The sequence below is a fragment of the Fukomys damarensis genome, unplaced genomic scaffold (assembly GCF_012274545.1).
Source record: "Fukomys damarensis isolate Sample0158 unplaced genomic scaffold, DMR_v1.0_HiC HiC_scaffold_21, whole genome shotgun sequence".
Lineage (NCBI taxonomy): Eukaryota > Metazoa > Chordata > Mammalia > Rodentia > Bathyergidae > Fukomys > Fukomys damarensis.
In genome coordinates, this window is record NW_022900933.1 from 30921015 (window position 1) to 30943825 (window position 22811).

Sequence of the window (22811 nt, forward strand, 5' to 3'; positions counted from 1 at the left end):
ACCAACTGTCTCTCTGTGTCCTTCATAATACATTCTTCAAAGAAGTATTTTGTCCTACCAGCATTCAAAAGGGCTTCCATCATTTGGAATTTTCAAAAATGCTGTGTCTGTGCATTATTCCCTCTCATGCCACAGATGTGGACTGAGCGTCTACTGTGTGCCAGGCATGGTTTTAGGCTCCTGAGACCCATCTGTGAGCAAAACTGACAATCCTGCCCCTGCAGAGCCTGCACTCTACAGTGTGAAGGGGGAAAAGCTACATAAGGAGTGTGTCACATGTTAGGAAGGGACGATGTCAGGGGAGAGATGGAGCAGAGGAGGGGAATGAAACCAGAGGGGCTGTGGGGCTGCTACTGTAGACAGGAGAGTGAGGGAAGACCTCATGGAGAAGGCAACAGTTGAACCCAAATTCAAGGGTCACATGTGTCCTTCATCAGGTGTGTGTGCAGGGGACCGCAATATTGATTATGCCCAAAGTAGGCTGTAGGCAGTGCAGGCTGTGAAGTGTTAACCTCACATGGGCTTATTTATAGAAATGAGTCCTGCCAGAGCCTCTGTGCTAAGCTCAGAGTAACTCGCACCCAAATTCCGTTCCCACAACTAAAACCTTCTTTCACTTTTTTTTTGTTTATTTTTTTTTTTGTACCAGGGATCAAACTCAGGACCTTGTACTTGTGAGGCAGGAGGTGGAAACACTGAGCAAAATCTCCAGCTAAAGCCTTCTTACTAGAAGGACAATGTTCTAATTAGCCATATATTTTGTCTATTCTGTTCCTAATTCAAGAAAGCTTTGCCTTGTCCTTTATGAGCCTTGCTTACATTAATTTCTATAGAAGCTGAATGACTGCACATCATCTCATGTAGTCCTGCCCTTGCACATAACTCACCTTTACCCCAGGTGATTATTAATAAAAATCATTGGCTTGGAAAGATTGGTGCATTCTGCTAAAGCACAATTCACCATCCTGGCTCTCTGCTTTCTGTCTCTCTTAGTTCTTTCTTTTGGTTTTTTTCTCAGGTTTGCCTTGTACACTGAGCAGGAGACTGGAGCCTAATGCAGAGGTTTCTGGTAACGTTTCAGGGGTCTCTAGTACACGTGCCCCCTCCAGATATGTTTCTTGTTCCCTGCCCTGTCTGGCTTTGTGATTCCACATCTCACTAGTGTCCTGTCTTTGATCCAGCTTCAAGAAGGTGGGAAAGAGCAGCCTTTGCTTGGCACGTGGGGGTGGGGCTGCTGCCTTGAACCTTCATTGACAACATGAGCTTGTGGCTTTGTTACAACACAGACATGAGCTTACTTGGATTGGCTTTCTGGGATGGGGATGAAGGGCCAATGATGGGGATTATGGAGGTGCCTGAATCTCTTCCAAGGCTGCCCCCTTGCACCTCTTCTGGGCCACAGAGAGGTAGAATCCCTGCAGAGCCAGTGGGATCCTAGTGGGGCCCTGGTGGGACCATCATCCCCCTGCCCTCTTCACCTCTGCATGAAGGCTGTCCTGGATTCTACCCCATGTTCCTGGAAGATTGACTAGTTGATGAAAACCGAATTAATTCTTTTTTATTTTGGAGGTTTTTTATATTTTTATATTTCCATATATTCTATAATACTACATATTATTTTATCATTAGAAGAGGTGACATTTTAGGCCAATAAATATATGAAGAAATTTATTTATTCCCATTGGACAAAACATTGAATAGGTAGATTTTTTTCTGGGACATCTTTGTCCAAATTCATTTTTATTGTAATGAAGTCCAAAAATTCATCAAATAATTCATGGATTTTTCTCTTTGGTAAAATAATGAAAGTAGCATGAATGTGATTAATCACTTTCAAATAAATCTGACAGAGTTCCTGTAGTAAATTTGTTCCTAAATTTGTATCAAAGAAACAAAATCTTGTTTTTTATTGAACTCTCTTCCAACAATACTAAGAAAGTATGGTGAAATGCCCTAAATCTTCATCATCTCTGCTCCTAGAGTAGTTAGAATTCTTGTCTTCTCAAAAATAATTAGAATCTGACCAAAACCTCTTTCAACCTACTAACCCCGAAGTTTTTGGAGAATTGAAATCTAAATTGTTTTTAAGAATATGAAAGGAGTCTTCCAAGAAGAATGCTAAAGCCAACTTTGTAATACACTAAATATGCCCAAAGGCATTTTCACGATTTTTTAAATAAAAAATGCTCTATTAATTTGCATAATTCTTGGTTGTGAAACTGTCCTGTCCAGTCCAGTCGTGCTGCAGCCTCCAGCCCTGGGATGATAATGTCTCTTCCAAGACGGTGTCCCTCCCTCGGTTCGGGGGTATCTAATGTTCCCTCAGTACTCCTTATCTTGGACGCCTGGGGCTGGGTATCAGGTGGACCGTGCTGGGCTTGACACCATTCGCCTTGGGACGCCTACAGAGAGCTTTTCCTCCTCCTCTGGCTCCATTAGGTAAAGCAACATTGTGCTCCAGCACCACCAGCTCCACACACTTAACCGGGGCTCCTTTCTGGCGGGGGAGAACATGGAGCTCCGCTCGGACTCCACACTCCCCACACCGCCAGCTGCCTTCCCATCCGGAAACAGGGGCAGTGCACTGGCCGAGGGCGCAGCCGTAACAGCTAAATTTTGGAAGTAGCCTGTATACCCATCAGCAAGAGGATACAGAAAGTATGGTATTTCCACACAGTGGAGTACTACTCTGCCACAGAGATAAACTTGGCCGAGGGTTTGGCTCAGTGGTGACGCCGCCTGATGAGTTCAATCCCCGGTACCAAAAAATAAAAATAAAACAAAGAAAGGCACACTTAAGTCATTTGTAGGAAAATGGATGCACCTCGCTACCATAACGTTAAATGAAGTAAACCAAATACATGAGCTTATATACTGCACGGTTTCTCTTACATGAGAAACCCGAATTATAAATAAAGAGTAAAATAAGCCATAGTAGGAAGATAGAGCTTTCTCAAATGGGAAGGGGTTCAAGAGATGGAGGGAGGGGAATGGGAAAGGAATGCAGATGTGTTATGTACATGCGCCAACTCCACACAAGGAACGCGAGCATTCTGTACTGCAAACACGTACTCATAAAAATAAAAAGTAAAAAGGTGCCTTTAGAAAGAGCCAAATTCACTTTGGAAATCACACCCAAGGCTGTCCCTGGGCTTCCTCCTGATGTTCTCCAACTTCGCTGAAGGTATGCAGAGGGTCAGGGATAGGGTGGGGATTTAGGATGAAAACTGGAAATAAGTATTTGACCTTGCCTGTGTTATTCAGTGTCTCTCAACCTCAGTTCTCCTCTTTTGTAAAATGGGAATCATAAAAATTTTTTATTGACCAGAAATGTCGGCAAAACTCGAATGCTTGTCAGGCACTTGGCAGAGGCTGGCACAGTCACTGTAGGTGCACAAATGTGTACCCAGCTCTCCCGACAGCACTGGGCAGAACAGGCCTTTGGGCCACCTGGTGCGGTGAGCCTCTGCCCCACAACGTATTCGCTTGCCCACACTGGCCCAGTTCCGTCCTCCAGCCCATCCCAGCCCTAGGGTTCACTCAGCACCAAAAGTAAGATTATTGTCCTCTGTAAGTCCTGGCTTACTTCACAAAGTGCCCAGCTCAGAGGTGTCGTTTGGTAACTCTCACGATGCAGTCCAAAGAAGCTTTTGAAAAGCAAATGTAAATTTCCAAAACACAACACCAGAGCCAAGGCCTTTATTTCCAAGGTGTTCTGAAGACAGGGATCCCGATAGTAATTTACCAAGGTGGATCGGTGGAAGATGCTCAGACCTTTCTGTGCAAAGATGGGGACCCCAAGTTACCCAGCTACATCATATCTCATCCCAGGTTAATGATGATGGTGGGAAAGCCCATGTGCTTTTAACTTCACCAGCAAGGTTTCTCCAGGCCCAGGCCTGTACAAAGCCATGAGCCCAGTAAACGGGTTCTAACGGGCCACACTGACACTTGAGGTGGGGGTGGGTCTCATAGTGTACAAGGGGCTTCACAGAGCAGGCCCAGAAATAGCAGGCCCTGGCCAGAGGGGAGAGATGCCCAACCTTCTCGACAGAGAGGGGAGATATGACAATTTTAAAAACAAAAAAGGCCAGCAGTCTTTCTAACCTTGTGTCATAACTCATCAGAGAGTAGTAAAATCATTTCGGGCATCAGGGGGTAACCAGCACCTTTGGAAAATGAAATAGAAATCATGTTTTATACTTGCATAATAGCAAGAAGCACTCTCTTATGAAACTGTGTGTTTCTTACTGTGCACCATAGTCAAGCATTTTGCAAAATACCTATGTATTGCATATGTTTCGGGTCTTACAGTGTATAACACTGTGTTTTGCATACATTTTGTGTAATAATTCATAGAAATGCACTTTGTGTTGCAGATCAGGATGGACAAAACACACACAACTGAAACAGATGTTTCAAAAGCCAACTTTGGCTCTTGAGATATTGCAGGACTTACCGTGATTCTGTGTGCAATGCATTCTGATGCTTTCTGTTCTGGTCTGTTCTATACCACCTTTCAAAAGGTACCTACTGATCGGACCCCACAAGTTCATTGCATAACTCACTAACGCATATCCACTTAGAATTTTAAAACACTGCATTAATGGGCCTTGAGGGCATAGCCGTGTCACAGCTTGCAGCACAACCGAGGATCCTGAGTCACCACAGGAAGCGTGGCTGAGACTGATCCGCTGCCGCAGCTGCTACGCATGCTCTCAGGAGGGTTTACGTAGATGCCCCTAATTCAGTGGCTGAGTTCTGTTCCTGCCATTAGGCCCTTAAATGAGTTGGCCGCTAAATGAGAACTTGTATATAGTACGGACATTACAATATTCAGAACGAAGAAATGGTCAGGGGAAACTCCAACTTGATGAATTTGCTTTTATTTGCATAACGCTTACTTGCAGTACTGAAATGTGTAACAGAACATCAGGACATAACGCTACAGCCATTAAATAGGAAGGTCTATCTGTCAAATGAGGGCTATCGGTACTCCCTGTTGGGTGTGCAGACAAGGCGGGGGCTCCCGTGGGAAAGTCAAAAGTCCCCCCCCCATGGGACCCTGGTGGCAGGTGCTGCAGAATTTGCTGTGTGCTGAGTAGAGGGAGCTGTGTGTGTGAAGATGGGCAGCACTTCCCGGGCCTGAACACTGCCCACCAAGCTAAGGAGATCTCTGGGGGATGAAAACCACCCAGTCCCACTCCAAGACACCCGCAGCTGCCTTCTCCCTGAGTCACTTCCGGAAAGAGCTCCACCTCCGTGACTGCTGTCCTTGCAGCTCCTGTTCTAACAGCACCGAGGTTGGTGGAGGGCATGTCCAGGTCCAGGCTCCTCCTTCCTGCTAGTTCTACCTTCCCAGTGGCTGCAGGGAGCCTTGCGGCTGCATTTGAAGACCTTCTTGGTGGCCCCGCCTCGAAGTATAGGTGATTTCTTGTTTCAGCACAACCAAAGGACAGAGACAGGCATGGGGACTTTGTTTTTTAAGAAAATTACCAGAAAAAACATTCACAGTTCAGATTTTTTATATTGATGTGAAATATACCTAATCCCAAGTTTATTGCTATTTTAACCAGTTTTTCTTTGGGTGCTGGAGATCGAACCCAGGGCTTTGCATATACTAAGCACACAGCACTCTACAACTGAGTTGTGCAGTATTGTCTTCTTGTGACAAGCTTATGTCCCTTAGCATAATGTTTTCAAGATTCATCCAGGTTGTAGCACATAAGAATTCTATGCATTTTCAGTACTGTATAATATTCCAGTGTGTATTTATCTATTCCTTCATCATTGGACACATAGGTTGCCTATTGTGAATAATGCTGCTAGGAATGTGAGGGTGCAGATATGTCTTCCAGTCCCTGATTTCAATTTTTGGGGTTTATATACCCAGAAGTGGAACTGCTGGACCAAATGGTAATTCTCTTTTTAATTTTTTAGGAACAATCATACTGTTTTCCATAGTAGGGTTAAGATTCTGAAGAACTCCATTGTTAAGGGACTTAGAGACATGCAGGGCCAGGGATTTAGCTCCGTGGTGCCTCTGCCTGCCTCGCAAGCACAAGGTCCTGAGTTCGATCCCCATTACCAAAAAAAAAAAAAAAATTTTAAAGAAAGTACAATTTATGCTTCTGAATGTCTCACCCCCCACTTTGTTTTTTGGGTTTTTGGTACTGATGATTGAACTCGGGACCTTGCACTTGCCAGGCAGGCAGCAGCACCACTGAGATAAATCCCCAGCCAGTACTTTTCTTTATGATTAAAACAATATTCTTGCCAATAGTAATACCAACAATAACCACGGCTAACACTGACCGAATCCTAAGTAGGTGGTGGCCCCATGACAGGCACCTCTTGTGTTTTCTCATTTGACCAGATGCTGACTGAGGTCAGTGCTGTTGCGTGTGGCCCTGAAAATGCAGAAAAGGAAGGCTAGAGAGGTTAGGGACCTTGCCCTAGACTAGTGCCCCAGCCCCTAGAATGGGGGAGCAGACCACGGGGTTTCACAATCACAGTTTCTGACCACTGCACTGTCTGGGTACCTTGTTCCTCTAGCTCTTTCTCCCTAAAGAAGTTCATTCTGAGACCAGTTCATTCATCCTCTATCTCAAATCCTTCTGTCTCTTGTCTGTAAAGTGAATAAGCTCTCAGAAGAGGACAGCAGTGGGGCAACAGCAGCCATCCCTCTCCACATCTGGGGCTGCCCGCTGCTCACTGCCCCATGAGGAGCCCCTGGGTGGGGCATCCCAGTCACCTGACCTTTGACCTCCTGCTTTCTGTGAGGACTTGCTAAAGACCCCGTGCTGTGTCTTCAGGTGATGCAATGGCTACACCCCCCACCGGAGGGCTGGTGCAGGGCAGGTGGTCAGTCGAGTTCCTGGGAAGAAAGAACCAAGTGTCCTTCATACAGACTCACAAAGACAAAGCCAAAGCAGCCATAAGGACCTACTCCCCTTGCTTCCGGGCAGATCTGACCACCTGGTGGACATAGCACGTGCACAAGGGATGCCGGTGTCAATAACTCCAAGGCCATGAAGGGGGACATAAAGCATTTAGTTGACCCCATTGATGACCTTTCCCCCGCCGTTCAGAAGATTCCTGGAATCTCATTAACGGTAAGTGGGAGCCTCTGGGAAGTGCGCACAAATGTGTCAGCACTAAATGTCTTCCTATTAACTGTGAAGAGAGGGCAGGAGAAAGTTGCACGGGGACTATTGTCTTCCGAGCCAAAGATGCTCTTTTTTTATTTGTCGGTCTAGACACTAATGACACAGCTATTTAGAATGTGACATTCCCGCAGCACGAAAGGAAAGTGACACTTACAGAGAATATTCTAGATGCTGGGATCTAAAGTAGTAAAACTAACAATGAAACAGTAACAATAATAAAATTTAGACAGCATATAATTTGGTTCATATAGGATGAAATTTGTCTCAAGTTATTTTATGAAATATCCTAATTTTAAGTATATCAAATGTATGATTCCTGTAGGATTATTGATAGCAATATAATAATGTGGTAGTATCTCTGCAAAACTTTATAGTTTTGAGAGAGGTTTTGTATCCATTGTGTTGTTCACACCTTTATAAAAAGAAAAACAGCGGGGGATTTAGCTCAGCGGTTCTGCTGCCTGCTTTGCAAGCGCAAGAACCCGAGTTTGATCCCTGGTACCAAAAAATAAACAAAAAAACAAACAAACAAAAACCCATGTTCCTAGCTACTCAGGAGGCTTAGGCAGGAAGACTGCAAGCTTGAGGCCAGCCTGGGCAACTTAGCAAGACCCTCTCCCAAAAATTAAAAAATAAAAGGCCAGAGATGTAGTTTAGTGCAAAGGTCCTAGATTCAACCCTCTGTAATACAAGAAGAAAAAAAAGTGATGACAGTTGGGGATGAGAAGAGCAGTACACTGTCCAAAACTGGGAACCAGAGACATTTTCTGAGGTTGCCTGGATGATAATGCTTATTGATAGAATTAGGAGCAGAATCCAGAGCCCAGGAATCACACTGCCTGTATGAATTTCTAAAAGAACCAATTTTCCTCCTCTGGGGCAGATCTCAGGCCCTGGAGCAATTAAGGCCTATCTGTGCCTTTTCTCTCCACCCAAACACTCTGGAGTGTTTCCCAGACACATTAGTCCCCTTTGGCTTTTGAGGTTTTGAGGAGACAATGATTAGAAAGTTTCTGCAGATGGCTGGGCCTTTCCCAGAACAGGCCGTGGGTGTGGCACTCACAGTGTGGCTGGCTTGGCTGACTCAGAACTTCCTGTCACTCTTGCTGGCAGGCAGAGGACCCAGGGCCTTTGGGGAGGGTTCCTAGGGCAGAAGAGACCAAAGGGGCCATCAGCAAATGGGTTCTGAAAGAGCTGCAGAGGATACCCTACCCCACCCCCACTGAATGTTCTCAGTCTTTACTGTGGTGCCTTGAGATGTTAGAAGGCAGGTGGAGCTGGCTGGCCGTGGCTTCAGATCACCCTCTTAGCAGACCCATAAACTCTTCCAGAGGGCATTATTTTGTCCTTCAATGGGCTGGCATCAATCTGGAAAACCATTCTGAGAAAAATCATCAGGGTGTGCAAAGAAGGCATTTGGTCGTTCTCAATTAACTGATTCTTTTGGCTAAGTCTGGTCTCTGATGTTTGAGACAGATCAGATCTTGTTCCCCACTCTACCATCCTGCAGTGGAAGGCACCCTGTATAGAAGCAAACTCAAATTCAGTGAGCGATGGCGGAGATCAAGAATGACCCATGAAATGTGCTCGAGGCAGAGCTTTGCTGGAAGGCGACTGGATCATGGGTGCGCTATAACTATAGAAGGTGGGGCCTGGTCAGAGAGGAGGGTCAAGGGGTGTGGCCCGGAAGGGTGTATTCTCGTCCCCTGCTCCTCCCTTCTCTCGGCTTCCTGGTTGCGTTGACAGGGGCAGCTTTCCTCCACTCGGCCCTTCCACCGTGCCATTTCTGCCTTGGAGCCAGCTGACCATACATAGACAGAAACTTCGGAAACCATGAGCCAAAATAAATGTCTCCTCCCTTAAGTTGCAGGTGCCAGGTATTGTGTCTCAGCAACAAGAAAGACACTGCCTACCCTGCAAGGGAAGGTCCTGAGTTCGATCTCTGGTACCAAAAAAAAAAAAAAACAGAAAGAAAGTAGCTAAGACACAGCAATACACTTGTTCCCTAGATCAAGAGTACGGGTCTTCTGTCCTTGAGGCACTGGGATACACACCTTGCATGAAAGGTTACTCAGACACTCTCACTACGTTGCCTAAGCTGGTTCCAAATTCCTGGGCTCAAGCAGTTCGGCCTCAGCCTCCCAAGTAGCTGGGATGGGGGCTATAGGTATTAACACTGTGCCCATAGCCTCCAACAGTGACTTGTAGGTATAGAATACCTCAAAGGATACAGGCCACCATATTTATATCGTGCTGGGCTTGAACCTCAAACTTCACACATGCTAGGCAAGTACACTGCTACTGAACTACACCCCCAGCCCTCTTATTTTGAGACAGGGCCATGCTAAATTGCCCAGGCTGACTTTTTAAAATCTCGATTCTGCAAGGGTAGTAGTGCCTCAGAATTATTTTTAGCCAATCCTCCTGTTTTGAACATCATCCATTTCGCCAAGGTTTCTAATATTTCTGTGCTCCATCAGTCATTTATTTTTCTAATTAAAAGATTCCCTGGTGCTGAAGATCAGATGAACCTCTGTGGTCTCTCAAATGCTAACCAATCACCCCTGGAGAGTGAGTCTACTCCTGATTAGGGATCTCACATGTTAGCCACCCCCCCCATGAAAATATGGGAACCCCACTAGGAAATGAGTTCCAAACTTGGACTCATTTCGAGCTACAGAAATTTCTAGAAGTGCTGAGAGGAAGTAACATCTGCTGGTTGTCAGAAAGTCTATTCAGAGACAACCACTAAGCTCCCAGGGGGCATAAGACACCTATAGAGCACACATCCTGCCCTATAACCACCCCCAGTCTTGTGTCTTGACTCAGTTCCCCTTCCCTGTAGGAGTTGGTAGCAGGCAACCAGTTCAGGACGGGCAAAGTGAAGCAGGCTGTAAAGAGACACATGAAATGGGGATGTCATCGCCTGTGATATGGAGACTGGTGAGAGTACCTAGGTGGCTGCCCAGTCGGGCCCAGCTGCCCAGTATGAGGGACCTGGATTGGAGCCTGACAAGGCCAGAATCTCCTCTTGTCTGAAGGAGGATCGAGAGGGCACAAGCGTACAAAACAGATCTGGCTATCAACCTCTGACCACTCAGTCATTCAGTCATTCAACAAACATTTAGGGTATTCCAGGCACCGTTCCAGGTACTGGAGTTATAGCAAGGATGTCTCTGCTCCACAGAACTTCTGCTCTACAGTTGGAAGACAATGAGCTCTGGCAAATACAGATACCAGAGTGCGCTGTGATAAGAATACAGGGGCTGCAGAACAAGGAGATAGCGCAACAGGCGGCCCATTAGATCAGCAGTCAGAAGGCTTCTCCCCGCTTCCATCTGTACTGCAGCATGGTGGACAGGCGAGCGATCCACTCAATGTTTGGGGATGCAGGAGGCCTCCCTCTTCTCCTGCCACGAACTTCTGCCTTAGTCTCCTCTGCTCTTCCACGATGCTGCCTTCCCCAGGAGGACCAGCCTTTCTGTGTCTGGGTCCTTCAAGGCCTGCCCTTCTTCACTGGACCTCACCACAAGTTTTAGGAAAATCAAGGCAGAGAAAGGCTCTGAGAAAGGCTCTCTCCCACCACAAGATCAAACTTAGCTGGCAAAGAGCAAAAGCATTCTGGGAAACCATGGCCAGGAAGACTGAACCATAACTGAAGAAGTGCTGGAGGCTCAGTGGGGAGGAACCAGGGGGAGATAAAAGCTCCAGGGCACACAGGATGGGGTCCCCCATGCTCCTGTGAGTCTTACCCTTGGGAGATCAGCCGAGTTCTCACCATGGGTAATAGGATAATCCTCTCCAGATTATGGCAGGGGGAGAGGAAAAGGAACTATTTTGAAATGCTCGAGGACATTCTGTTCTTAACAAGATCTGCCTTCCACAGAAACTATTTTACCACAACCTATTGGGGTTTTATCAGAGCAAACCTACCTGGGAGAAGGGAAATGCCCAACTCTAGCCTTTGCGGTTTCTCTGTCCCAGCCAAGGGTGTGTGGGCAAAACTGAGAAGCACAAGGGAAATCTCACAGAGCAGGGGCACAGGCTCACTGCTACGGTTTGGATATAGCCCCCCAACTCATGTAGTGATTGACCTCCAAGGCCCTACCATGTTATGTTTCTTTTGTTTGTCTGTTTTGTTTTTGATACCAGGGATTGAACACAGGACCTTGCGCTTGTGAGGCAGGCAGTAGCACCACAGATAAACCCCTGCCCTCCTACCATTTTATCATAAAGGTATTAAGAGGATAGAAATTTAATTCACCTATGGTGTTTAGAGGTGGGGCCTGCAAGTGATCACATTAAGTCATTAGATGGAGGCCTCATTACCGAATCATGGTGACTTTTTAAGGAGGAGACCACATGGACACAGAGATGTACACAGGCTCCTGCCCTGATGTGATGCAGCTCTGTGTAGGAGAGGAGAGGCTCATAGAGCCTGTGCTATGCCATCTTGCTTAGACTTCCAGCCTCCTTGGCTTATCTTGCAAGCCAAGATAAATCTTCCTTTATAAAGCAGCCTACCTCAGGTATTTTATTATAGTCGTGAAAAATGACTGCTAAAGTCATTGAAAGACTAAAGGCCTGTTTACTGCAGCTCTTTTTACCAAGTATGTCATGTTTACCTTTCAGCAAAAAATTACAAGACTTTCTAAGGCAATTTGAAGAGTCTGAAGAAGCATCAGAACCAGAGTCAGATGTATCAGGAATGGACAAAGCAGAAAATTTTTAAAACTATGGTTCATAGGATAAAATATTTGATGTGAAAAGTAGACAGTATATGTGTTATGGTTTTGATCTAAAATGTCCCCACATCTCATGTGTTTCAGAGGGGATTGGATTATATAAGTGCTATACTCCTTAGTGGATTAATTCCACTGTTTCAGGAAGTGGGGCCTGGTTAGAGGCCATCACTGGGGGTGTGACATGGCGGGGTCTGTTCTCCTCCTCCCTTATGTCTGCTTCCTGGATGCTACAGGTTGAGAATCTTTCATCTGCCATACGCTTCCACCATGTTGTTTCTCCTTTGGAGACAGCTGACAGTGGACTGAACTCACTGAAACCATGAGCTAAATAAACCTCCTCTTATTTTTGAAAGGCGGGGAGTACGGGGATCAAACTCAGGAACCTGTGCCTGTGAGGCAGGCAGCAGCACCCCTGAGCTAAATCCCCAGTCCAAACCTCTTCTCTTTTAAGTTGTGGGTACTGGATATTTTGTCCCAGTGATGGGAAAATGACTAATAAAAGAACAGATGGATAATGTAAGCAAAGAGATGGAAATTCTAAGAAGAAACCAAAAGTAAATGTTAGAGATCAATAATACTACTAGAAATGAAGAATGCCTTTGCTGGGCTGATTAGTAGACTGGACACAATTGAGGAGAGAATGTCTGAGCTTGAGGAGATGACAAGAGAAACTTCCAAAACTAAAAGGCAAAGGAGAAAAAGGGGCTGAAAAAATAAAAATGGAACAGTACAGCCAAGAGCTGTGGGACAACTGCAAAAGGTGTAACCTATGCTAATGTGAATACCAGAGGGAGAAGAAAGACCCTATCTTTCTAAAAGAAAAGGCATGAAGGAAAAATTAAGGCATATATATATATATATATAGATAGATAGATAGATAGATAGATAGATTAGATATCTATAGATACAGATATGTTCTCAAATGACCAACATTGTATTCGTGACTATTGTATATCTTGCAATGAACATTGTGGAAGCTGTTCACTTTTCAATTTGAAGTAAAATACTTTCAAGAAAAACAAATTTAAAAGAATAGAAACCATCTATGCCTGTTTTCAGACCACAAGTGAATTAGTATATGTGCTGCTGAAGCACGCACCCAACAACTGAATTAAATTAGAAATCAGTAACAGAAAGGTATCTGAAAAAATTCTAAAATACCCGGATATTAAACAATATGCTTCTAAATAATACCTGAACCAAAGAAGAAATCTTGAGAGAAATTGTTAAATACTTGAACTCTCCTGCTATTCATTCTTCCACACGAGAGCACAACATTCCTCCTCTCCAAAGGGTGACCAACACGGTGCCGTCTTGGAAGTGTCTTGGAACAGCCCTCCCAGTCTGGCAGCACTTTGATCTTGGACTTCCCAGCCTTCAAAACTGTGAGAAATAAGTTTCCATCTTGTATCAAGAAATACTTTGAACTTTTAAATGAAAATATAGCTTACTGCAATTTGAAAGCTGAGCCTAGACAGAAATTTATAGCATTGAACGATACATTAGAAAAGAAGAAACATCTAACATCAATCATTTAAATAAAGGTGTTTGTTGGAACAACTGGACATTGACAAATGGAAAAAATGAATCTAGATACAGACCTTGCATTCTTCACACAAACACAAAATCCAAAATGGATCATAGACCTAAATGTAAAACATAAAACTATAAAAAAATCATAACTTAGAAGACAATCCAGATGACCTTGGGTGTAATTATGACTTTTAAGATACAATCTCCAAGATACAATCCATGAAAGAAACAGTTGATAAGCTAGACTTCATTAAAATTTAAAACATCTGCTTGCAAAAGACAAGGTCAAATGAATAAAAAGACAAGCCACAGACTGGCAAACACTATTTTCAAAAGACTATCTGGTAAAAGACTAAAATATGCGAAGTACTGGAGGAGGAAGTGGGACGGATAGGGGAAAGGAAAGAAGGGAAATTTTAAAATATGAAAAAATGGAAACAAAGTCTTTGTAAATAGGAAAGAGTAGAAGGGTAGAAGGGTTGAAGGGAGGGCAGGAGAATGGGGGAAAAATGAGAACCAAGATATACCATGTAAAGGTACAAGATCCCCATGATGAATGCCATCATATTGTACACCCAAACTGTACCAATAAACTTAATGAAAAAAATATACAAAGAACTCTTAGAACTGAACAATAAGAAAACACACAACAAATTAATCAGTGGGCAAGAGACCTGAGTAGACACCCCTCTGAGGAAGGTAACCTGGTTTCCTCTCCCAGTCTATCAGCAGTCAATCTCCCTAATACCCTGAAGGACAGGGATCAGGGAGCTTCTGGGTCACAGACATGTGGAGGCACTCGCAGGGTGGGCTCCCCTCCCCATGTGACATGGCATCTCCACATCTGTGTCCCTTGGTATCATCCTTATAATAACAAACCAGGACGTAAGTGTCCCGGAGTTCTGTGAGCCTCTGGAGAAAGTGATAGAATCCAGGGAGCCGGTCGTGGCGTCCTCACTTGATAACAGGTGAACTCAGGGTTTGTGATTGGCGTCCAAAGTGGGACAGAGGACTCATTCTATAGGGTCTGGTGCTGTGTCCAATGGACAGGGCCAGAGCTGACATGGATTAGGATGCCTGGCTGGTACCCGCTCCTGCAGTATTGGTTATTGGCTTCGGCCAGGGAGAGATCCCTATACCTTTTGTGGTCACGAAAGTGTCCTGTGTTGATGGCTGTGGTGGGTAAGTACAGGAGCAACACTTGTTTTCCCTACATTTGTGCTCTGTGTTTTACCACAATTAAAATTTATTTATTTATTTATTTATTTTATACCGGGGATCAAACTCGGTCGGGTCCTTGTGCTTGCATGGCAGGCAGCAGAACCACTGAGCTAAATCCCCAGCCCTTAAATTATTTTTTTTTAATGGAAAAAATATGAGGTTTGGAGGTAGTAGCCTGAGTCATATCCCAGGTCTACTACTTGCTAGCTGTCTGAATTTTGGTAATTCATTTAACTCCTCTGTGTCTGTTTTCCAGTTATACAAATGAGAATTATAATTATGTACCTCCCAGGATTCCAGGAACAAATCCAGATAAGACATTTACTACAGTGCCATGGTATAAATATTCAACAAAAGCAAGTTACTCTCTTCCATTAACTGTAAGACACCATCGGGGACAAGAATTATCATTATTTTAAGAAGCACTAAGAACTGAAAACACAGGAAGAGTATTGATATGCACATTTTGGGAGGCTGAAGCAGGAGGATCCAAGTTTGAACCCAGCCTGGATAGCTTAATGATTTAGCAAGACTCTGGATCAAATTAAAACAAAACAAAACTCTGATCAGTGCAAGGGGCCTGGATCCAATCCCCAATACCATAAATAAATAAATGAAGGAAAACATAATGACAACTGTAAAATATGGCCAACTTCCTAATTCAGGATATAAATGTAACCAAAAGATTCCTCAGAATCCATGAAATACTGTATTGTGATTGTCTCTCAATCTCCACTTTAGTTTGCTATATGTCTTTTATGCTTGCATCACATGCCTTTGTGCTCACTGGGTTTTGTTTGTGTGTTTGCTTTCCTGAAATACCACCCCAGCCTCTCCTCTAGCAGAACTGGACCCAGCCTACCAGGCCCACGATAAATGAACCATTTTTTGCAATCTTTGCGGAACCAGTCAGAATTCTCAGCACCTCCTCAGGGCTCCCACGATCTTCTGCGAACAGCTCATAGATCCCCTCCCTCCCTGTGGCTGCTGTGTGCCTGAACCCCTTGGGCACGCTTCTCTATTTTGATGCCCCCACACCCCAACTTAGCAGGTTCATCGTTCTTCAGCAGAGTGCAGAGGAATAGCGTTTTCAGAAGGAGACAATTCCCCAGGCTGAGGGATGAGGTGTAAGGGGCTGGCTGACTGAACAGGAAGGGAAGTTGGAGCCTGACGGAGGTCTGAGCCCCAAGCACAGGAAGCAGGATGGGTGCATCTTGCCTGTGGCTCCTCCCTTCTCTCTCCACTTCCTGGCTGCCATTCGGTGAAAAGCTTTTCTCTGCCAATCATTCTGCCTTGGAGGGGCCCAATCATGAACTGAATCCCCTGAAACAGAGCTTCAGCGAACCTCTCCTTTAAATTGTGGGTGTTGGGTATTTTGTCCCAGCTACAGGAAAATGAAGAAGATAGTTAACAGTATATAAACCAAACAGGTTTGAGCAACAGTTCCCAAATGTTAACTTACATCACCCTCAGTTGGAGGGCTCCTTAAACCCAACTTTCTCTCCTCCGGTCAGCTGAGTTTCTGATGCTGTAGGTCTCTCCAGGAGCCCACAAATTTGTCATCATCACAAGTTCCCAGGTGGCCCCGGTGCCTCCCATCTGGGACCACACTTCCAGATGAATTCTGCTTCCTGAAGCAAGCGGCTGGACCACGGGACCATTATGGTCTGTGACAGATTCTATTTTTCTTGTTGTCTTAGCTGTTTCTTTTCTAACTGGGGCAGCTACCCCATGGCCTGCGCATTATATACCCCAAACTCATGTGAGACCTATGGACATTATCTGAGGAAGGCAGCTGGACCCCCAGAGCACCTGGGGAGCAAAGCTGGGCACAGGCCCTGCCATCTGTCATTAAGGTAACACGCCCCACAGGCTGCTGGCGCAGAAGCAACTTCTGGCAGTAAGGGATGAGTTGGCCAGATACGCCAAGTCATGAGCTGAGGGCAAGAACAATGCTGTTTGTCAGAAGCTCAAAGTAGAGCTGGCCTTGAGGCAAGGTGTCCCTGCTGGACTGGATGTTTGGTGGGGGGCTGACACTCCCTCATCCAACTGCTGCTCCTAAGTCCTACCTATGTGAGACCTGCTTAGAGTGCTTAGACCATTCTAGCCTGACGTTAGGCAAGTTGTTTAACCGCTCTCAGTTTCTTCTGCAAAATGGAGGCAGCCAGCACTGTTGGAGGAACGGAAAGCCTGACCTGTGAAAGACACCATCCAACAGGGGGAGGGTGTCCTTTACCATCCCCTCCAAGGACTGAGAACCCAGTGAGGGCACTAAATCCTCTTAGGCGAGACAGATACTGAGGTGCAGGCAGGTAAGGTGGGAAAACAACCCTGTGGGTGGGAAGGAATCCCCTGGATAGGATGGGAGGCACTGCGGGTGGGAAGAACGGCAAGAGCAGGGCTGGAAGGTGAGGCCAGGCTTCCTGCTGGTCCAGGTGAGGGAGGCCTTGAGGTGGAGGGCTGTACACAGGGGTTGTGATGGGAGTCAGAGGAGGGGGAGCCCAGGACCCACAAGGAGGGCACCATGAGCCCCTGAAATCGTTTTCAAAACTATTCCTTTATATGCTTTTTCCTGGACAAGGATCCAGGGTTTCGTCCAATTCTCTGAGTAGGCTGGGGCCTTTGAGAAACCTTGGGAAGAGAAGACTTGTGTGAGAAGGATTCAAGGGAGCTCAGCTTCTTCACTGAGGCTTCTACCTATGAGGTAATAGGGAGCCGCTGCAGGGCTTCGAGCAAGGGCATTGGTATTCACTGCACAGCTTTGTCTGAGCTCTTCACATGTGTTGTTCCAGATGGGCCCTGTAGTCCAGGGCGAGGAAGGGCACAAATCCACACATGCAGGTATGGAAACACAAGGGAGAAATGATGAAAATGATGCTGGCAATGTTGTCCCAGTCCTGGGGTCTGAGCAGGGAGGTAGGCAGCTGGACTGGCTGTCCTTTCCCTGGGCCCCAGTTCCCATAATCCTTCTGGAGCAGGTCTTGGCCCTGACACTGGGTCCACACTCACACACCTGCACCTGGAAGAGAAGCTGCTGGGCTCACCTTACAGGACACAGATGACATCAGTCACCTCCTTGGTGAACGTGCCAGGGGCATTTGAACCTGGGAAACTGGGGCCGAGCTACCATCACCATGGTCTAGAGGAAGCTGCACACTCACTGCATCTCAGGTATTCATTCACCCAGGATGCAGAAACCAACTTTGTGCTCATCCCAGCCACCACAGTACAGGGCAGGACCAGAGACTGAGATGTTTCCTTGAGGGAGGATCTCTTTATACTGGGTGCTGTGGGAAACTTGAACACAGAGAACTAGGGAGGATGGGTCAGAGCTAGAAGTCGCATTTGCCACCCAGACTGCCCAGGCTCAGGCTTTCATCTCCATGGCACTCTGCCCTGAGGAGGCTGTGACCCTGAGAGAAACTCAGGAGACCAAGGCAAAGGCGGAAGCAGTGGATGCTGGGAGTGATGAGGGATGGTCCTGGCCTGCTTTTTGTCCACTCCCTCCATCCCTCCCTTAGCACCGTGCATTGTGGGAGTCAGAGCCTGGGAGAAATCTGGAGAACCAAGACAGCTGACATGCATGAGTTTTGAGGGTGGAGGAGAAACACCCAAACCAGAGTAGGGCAGTCCCTTTCAGGACCCTTCAATGCCGCTGAGATCACAGTCTGGGAAAATTGCTCCAGAATCGAGAGAGCCCCTCTGTGATGGGGAGCCAGTGGCTGAGAAGAGGAAGGGGCAGAACTTGTCATGGAGGCTGTGGCAGTCCATGGCCTGGGAACCCAAGGCTGAGATGCCAAAGAGAGTGGCTCCGACCTTAGTTCATGGTCCCTGAGAACATGACAGGCTCCTGAATATGGTGACTGGAAGACCGCAGCAGTGACGGTCTGCTCAGGGATTTCATGTTGGACTTGTTTGTTTTTATACATGTACACATTTCCCATTTTTCTCTCTTCTTCACTCATCTATCAGAATTTTGTTGACTGTAATTAGGTTTGGTCTTTTCATCTATGTATATCCCTATAGCTATTTAGTAGCTTAACATGCTAAACTGTTCAGTCGTAGATCCATGCCAAAGTTCACTTCTTCAGCCTGTTAAACTTTCTTTCTTGGACAGTCAGTCTGACAGTTGGACACAACGCTCTCTCTTGCCTCTTCTCTCACTTTTGGCTATCCTCCCTTCCTTCCCCACTTTCTCTACATTCCTTCACACACCTCCTTTCTGCTCTACCTGTCTTCCTTATTTTTTCTTTTGCTTTACATCCTTTTTGCTCCTCTCAATATACACTATTAGTATTAATGTGAATATCATTAATATCTAGTTTTCAGTAACCTAGTATGTTATCCTTCTGGCCTAGACATCCCCTGTGTGGCAAGAGTAGAGATCTTTCTAAACAAAGTCTCTATTACCTGGTAATATCTGGTTAGGTTTTTAACTTACATTTACTTCTCTTTTCTTCTCTCATTCTGCCACACACATAATCTCTCAAAACTCTTCTCTCCCCCTCCTGTTTCCAGCATAAAAATAATAGCATCAAAACCTATATTTTCTTCTTTCTTATGTTCCCTTCTGTTTCTCTAGCCCCCACTCTTTTTCTTCCTTCTTCTAATTCCCAGTCTGTTCTCCATCATTACTATTTCCTGGTCTCCCTGGTCTGTTGAAAGAGTTGAAAAGTCTTTAAACAAGTTTAATATTATGTCTTGATACATGATTAGCTCTGGAGGTTGCTATTACTGGTAATTGTTCTCTCTCTGCAGTGTGTACTAGGGATAGAGCCTAGTATTCTGAAGAGGTTGAATGGGATCATCCCCAAATCCATCACTGGGAGAAATCCACTTCCTAAAGACATCTCTGTTTTAGTGGTAGAGTTTTCTATCTCATCAGATCCAACCTTCAACAAAAAAGCCCAATAATCATGAGAAAAAAAGGCAGCAAGATGCCTCCAAAAATTCATAACTCTCTTAAAATGGATCTCAAAGACACAGAAGTGGATGAATTTTCAAACAAAGGGCTCAAAACAGGTAAAAAAAATTGAAAAGGTCAAAGAGGAGACAAATAAGCAGCTGACTGAAATGATTATTAAAATGAATGAACTTAGAGAAGATGTAAGTAAGCAGTGAAATGAAGCATTAACTAAGATTATCAATGAATTTAAAGGAGAAACAAATAAGAAGCTGAACTAAGGAAGGCAGTGCAAGATATGAAAGACCGAGCCGGTCATGGTGGCGCACGCCTGTAACCCCAGCACTCGGGAGGCTGAGGCAGGAGGATCACTGTGACTTCGAGACAGCCTGAGGTACATAGTGAATTCCAGGTCAGTCTCACTACATAGTGAGACCCTGCCTCAAAAAAAAAAAAAAAAAAAAAAAAAAGAGAGAGAGAGATATGAAAGACCACTTCAGTAGAGAATTAGAGGATATGATAAGGAATCAAGCAGAAATTATGGAAATGAAAAGTTTGATTGAAAGTTTTAGCAGTAGGCACAATCAATCAGAAGACAGAATATCAGGACTTGAAGACAAGGGTTGAGATAGCATGTCCTTTACTTAGTAATACCCGAAAGGTAATCAGAAGATGACCCAAGAACTCCTACGAGACTTTAAAAAAATTCTAAGGATTATTGGATGGCCAGGGATTTAGCCCAGTGGTTCTGCCACCTGCCTTGCAAGTTTGATCCCTGGTACCAAAAAACAAAAAGAGAGAGAGAGAGAGAAAGAGTTAGAGAGTTAGACTTAGAGTCTAATGCTATAAAATTTATTCACCAAAATTAATGCAGAAAAATTTCCAAATCTAGGTGATGAGTTGGATACCTAGATAAAATAGACACAACTCAAAAAGAACTTTTCCATGAAAGGTTTTTGAGAAAAATGTCAAATAATTTATACAGGCAAACCCATCAATATAATAGCAGATTTCTTAACACAAGCCTTAAAAGCCCAGAATGAATTCTTTCAGCCCTAAAAGAAAATCATTGCTAATCAGATTATTATACAGTGCAAAATTGTACTTCAGAATAGATGGAGAAATAAAGACCTTCCATGAGAGAGACAAAATCTTAAAAAAAAAAAAAAAGACCACCAAACCAGCGTTGCAGAAAATATGCAAAGAAATGCTAAATAATAAGGCTATCAACACCCAAGAACCCAAAGGAAAGAATAAATCTCACTGGAAGAGATTTTCCTAAAAGGAAAATTAAAATAAATCAGCATAGAACACATAATATAATGACAAGAATCACTAAATACTTTTTTTTTTCTTTTTTGGTTCTGGGGATTGAACTTGGGACCTTGCACTTGTGAGGCAGGCAGTGGAACCACTGAGCTAAATCCTGGCCCCAAGAATCACTAAATTTTTTAAATGATAACTCTTGGTGTAAATAATCCTAATTCCCCAATCAAAAGACACTGGCAGAAATCCCATATAGATGTAACAGATCTTCCTCATCCACTCCATTCCTTTTCAAAATAATACTTGAAAGTTTAGGGCAATCAAACAAGAGAAAGATAAAAGAGAGATATGAATAGGAAAGGAGGAAGTAAGACTAAATTTGCTAATGATATGATCCTGTACATAGAATACCCAAAAGACTTCACTCTTAGACGTAATAAACAAATTCAGCTAAGTGGTGGGATACAAAATCAACACACAAAAAGCGATAGCATTCCTGCAGACCAATAAGGAACCCACTAAGAAAAGAATCAAGAAAACAATTGTATTCACAATAGCCTCAAAAAACAATAATACCAAAAAACAAACAAAAAAAACACCCCTAGAAATCAGCCTTACCAAGGAGGGGAAAGACCTTTACAATGGAAACTACAGTGCTTTGAAAAAAGAAATTGAAGCGGATGTTAGAAAATAGAAAGACATCCCCTGTGCCTGAATAATATAATTAAAATTATAATTAATATAATTAAAATGACCATATCACCAAAAGATAGATAGATAGATAATCGATTCCTATTAAAATACCAGCAACATTCTTTACAGAGCTAGAAAAAGAAAAAAACTAAAATTTATATGGAACCTGAAGAGACCCAGAGTAGCCAAAAAGCAATCCTGAGCAAAAAGAGCAAAATGAGAAACATCACAATACCAGATTTCAAGTTATACTACAGGCAATAGTAACAAAAACAGCATGATAGTGGCACAAAAATAGATGTGTATAAAACAGAAGACACAGCAACAGCCCCATGCATCTTCAGCCATCTGATCTCTGACAAAGGAGCCAAAAAATACACAGTAAAGAAAAGATAGCCTCTTTTAACAAATGGCGTTCACAAAATGTTATCCACATGCAGAAGAATGAAACTAGATCCATGTTCTCACCCTGCACTAAAATCAAATAAAAATAGATCAAAGATCTATATGTAAAAGCAGAAATGCTAAAACTACTAGAAGATAGCTTAGGAGAAATACTTGAATCCATAGTCACAGGCAAGAACTTCCTCAACAGAAATCCAGTAGCACAAGAAATAACACCAAGAATCAACAAGTGGGATCATATCAAAGCAAAAAGCTTCTTCATAGCCAAGGAAACAACCAACAGAGTAAAGAGGCAACCTATTGAACGGGAAAAAATTTTTGCCAGCTGCTTTTCTGACAGCAGCCTAATGTCTAGGCTATCCAAAAAACTCAAAAAAATAACCTCCCAGGAACAAATGACCCAGTCAAAAAATGGGCAAATGAACTAACTGAGTAGATGCTTCTCCTAAGAAGCACAAATAGCCAATAAGTACATGAAAAAATATTTAGTATCTTTAGCCACTTGGGAAAGGCAAATCAATCCTACTTTGAGATTCCATCTTACTCCAGTCAGAATGCCAGTCCATCATCAAGAGCACAAGAAACAACAAATGTTGATGGGGAAGGGGGCATCCTTCTACCTTGTTGAAAGGAATGTAAATTAGTGCAACTACAGTGGAAACCAGAATAGAGATTCCTCAGAAAACTGACAATAGAAATTCCATTTGACCCAGCTATACCTTTCCCAAAGGGGTTAAGTCATCATGCTGTGATGACACATGCTTGCTCATGTTTATAGCCATGTAATTCACAATAGCTAAGGTCCGGAGCCAGGTTAGATGCCAATCAACAAATAAAAAAAGGATAAAGAAAATATGGCACATGTATATATATATA

The 22811-nt window shown here is 44.1% G+C and overlaps 1 protein-coding gene across 1 annotated transcript in view; it reads left to right on the forward strand.

Moving 5' to 3' along the window:
* Dglucy (D-glutamate cyclase) overlaps positions 1–22811 on the forward strand; it is a 53366-nt gene that overhangs the window by 22902 nt on the left and 7653 nt on the right. Inside the window, 9 exon segments of the mRNA XM_019206348.1 lie at positions 3711–3831; positions 6992–7115; positions 10015–10079; positions 10081–10112; positions 14548–14629; positions 16369–16469; positions 16472–16524; positions 17461–17584; positions 17647–17839. Coding sequence (XP_019061893.1) covers positions 3711–3831; positions 6992–7115; positions 10015–10079; positions 10081–10112; positions 14548–14629; positions 16369–16469; positions 16472–16524; positions 17461–17584; positions 17647–17839 — 895 coding nt within the window.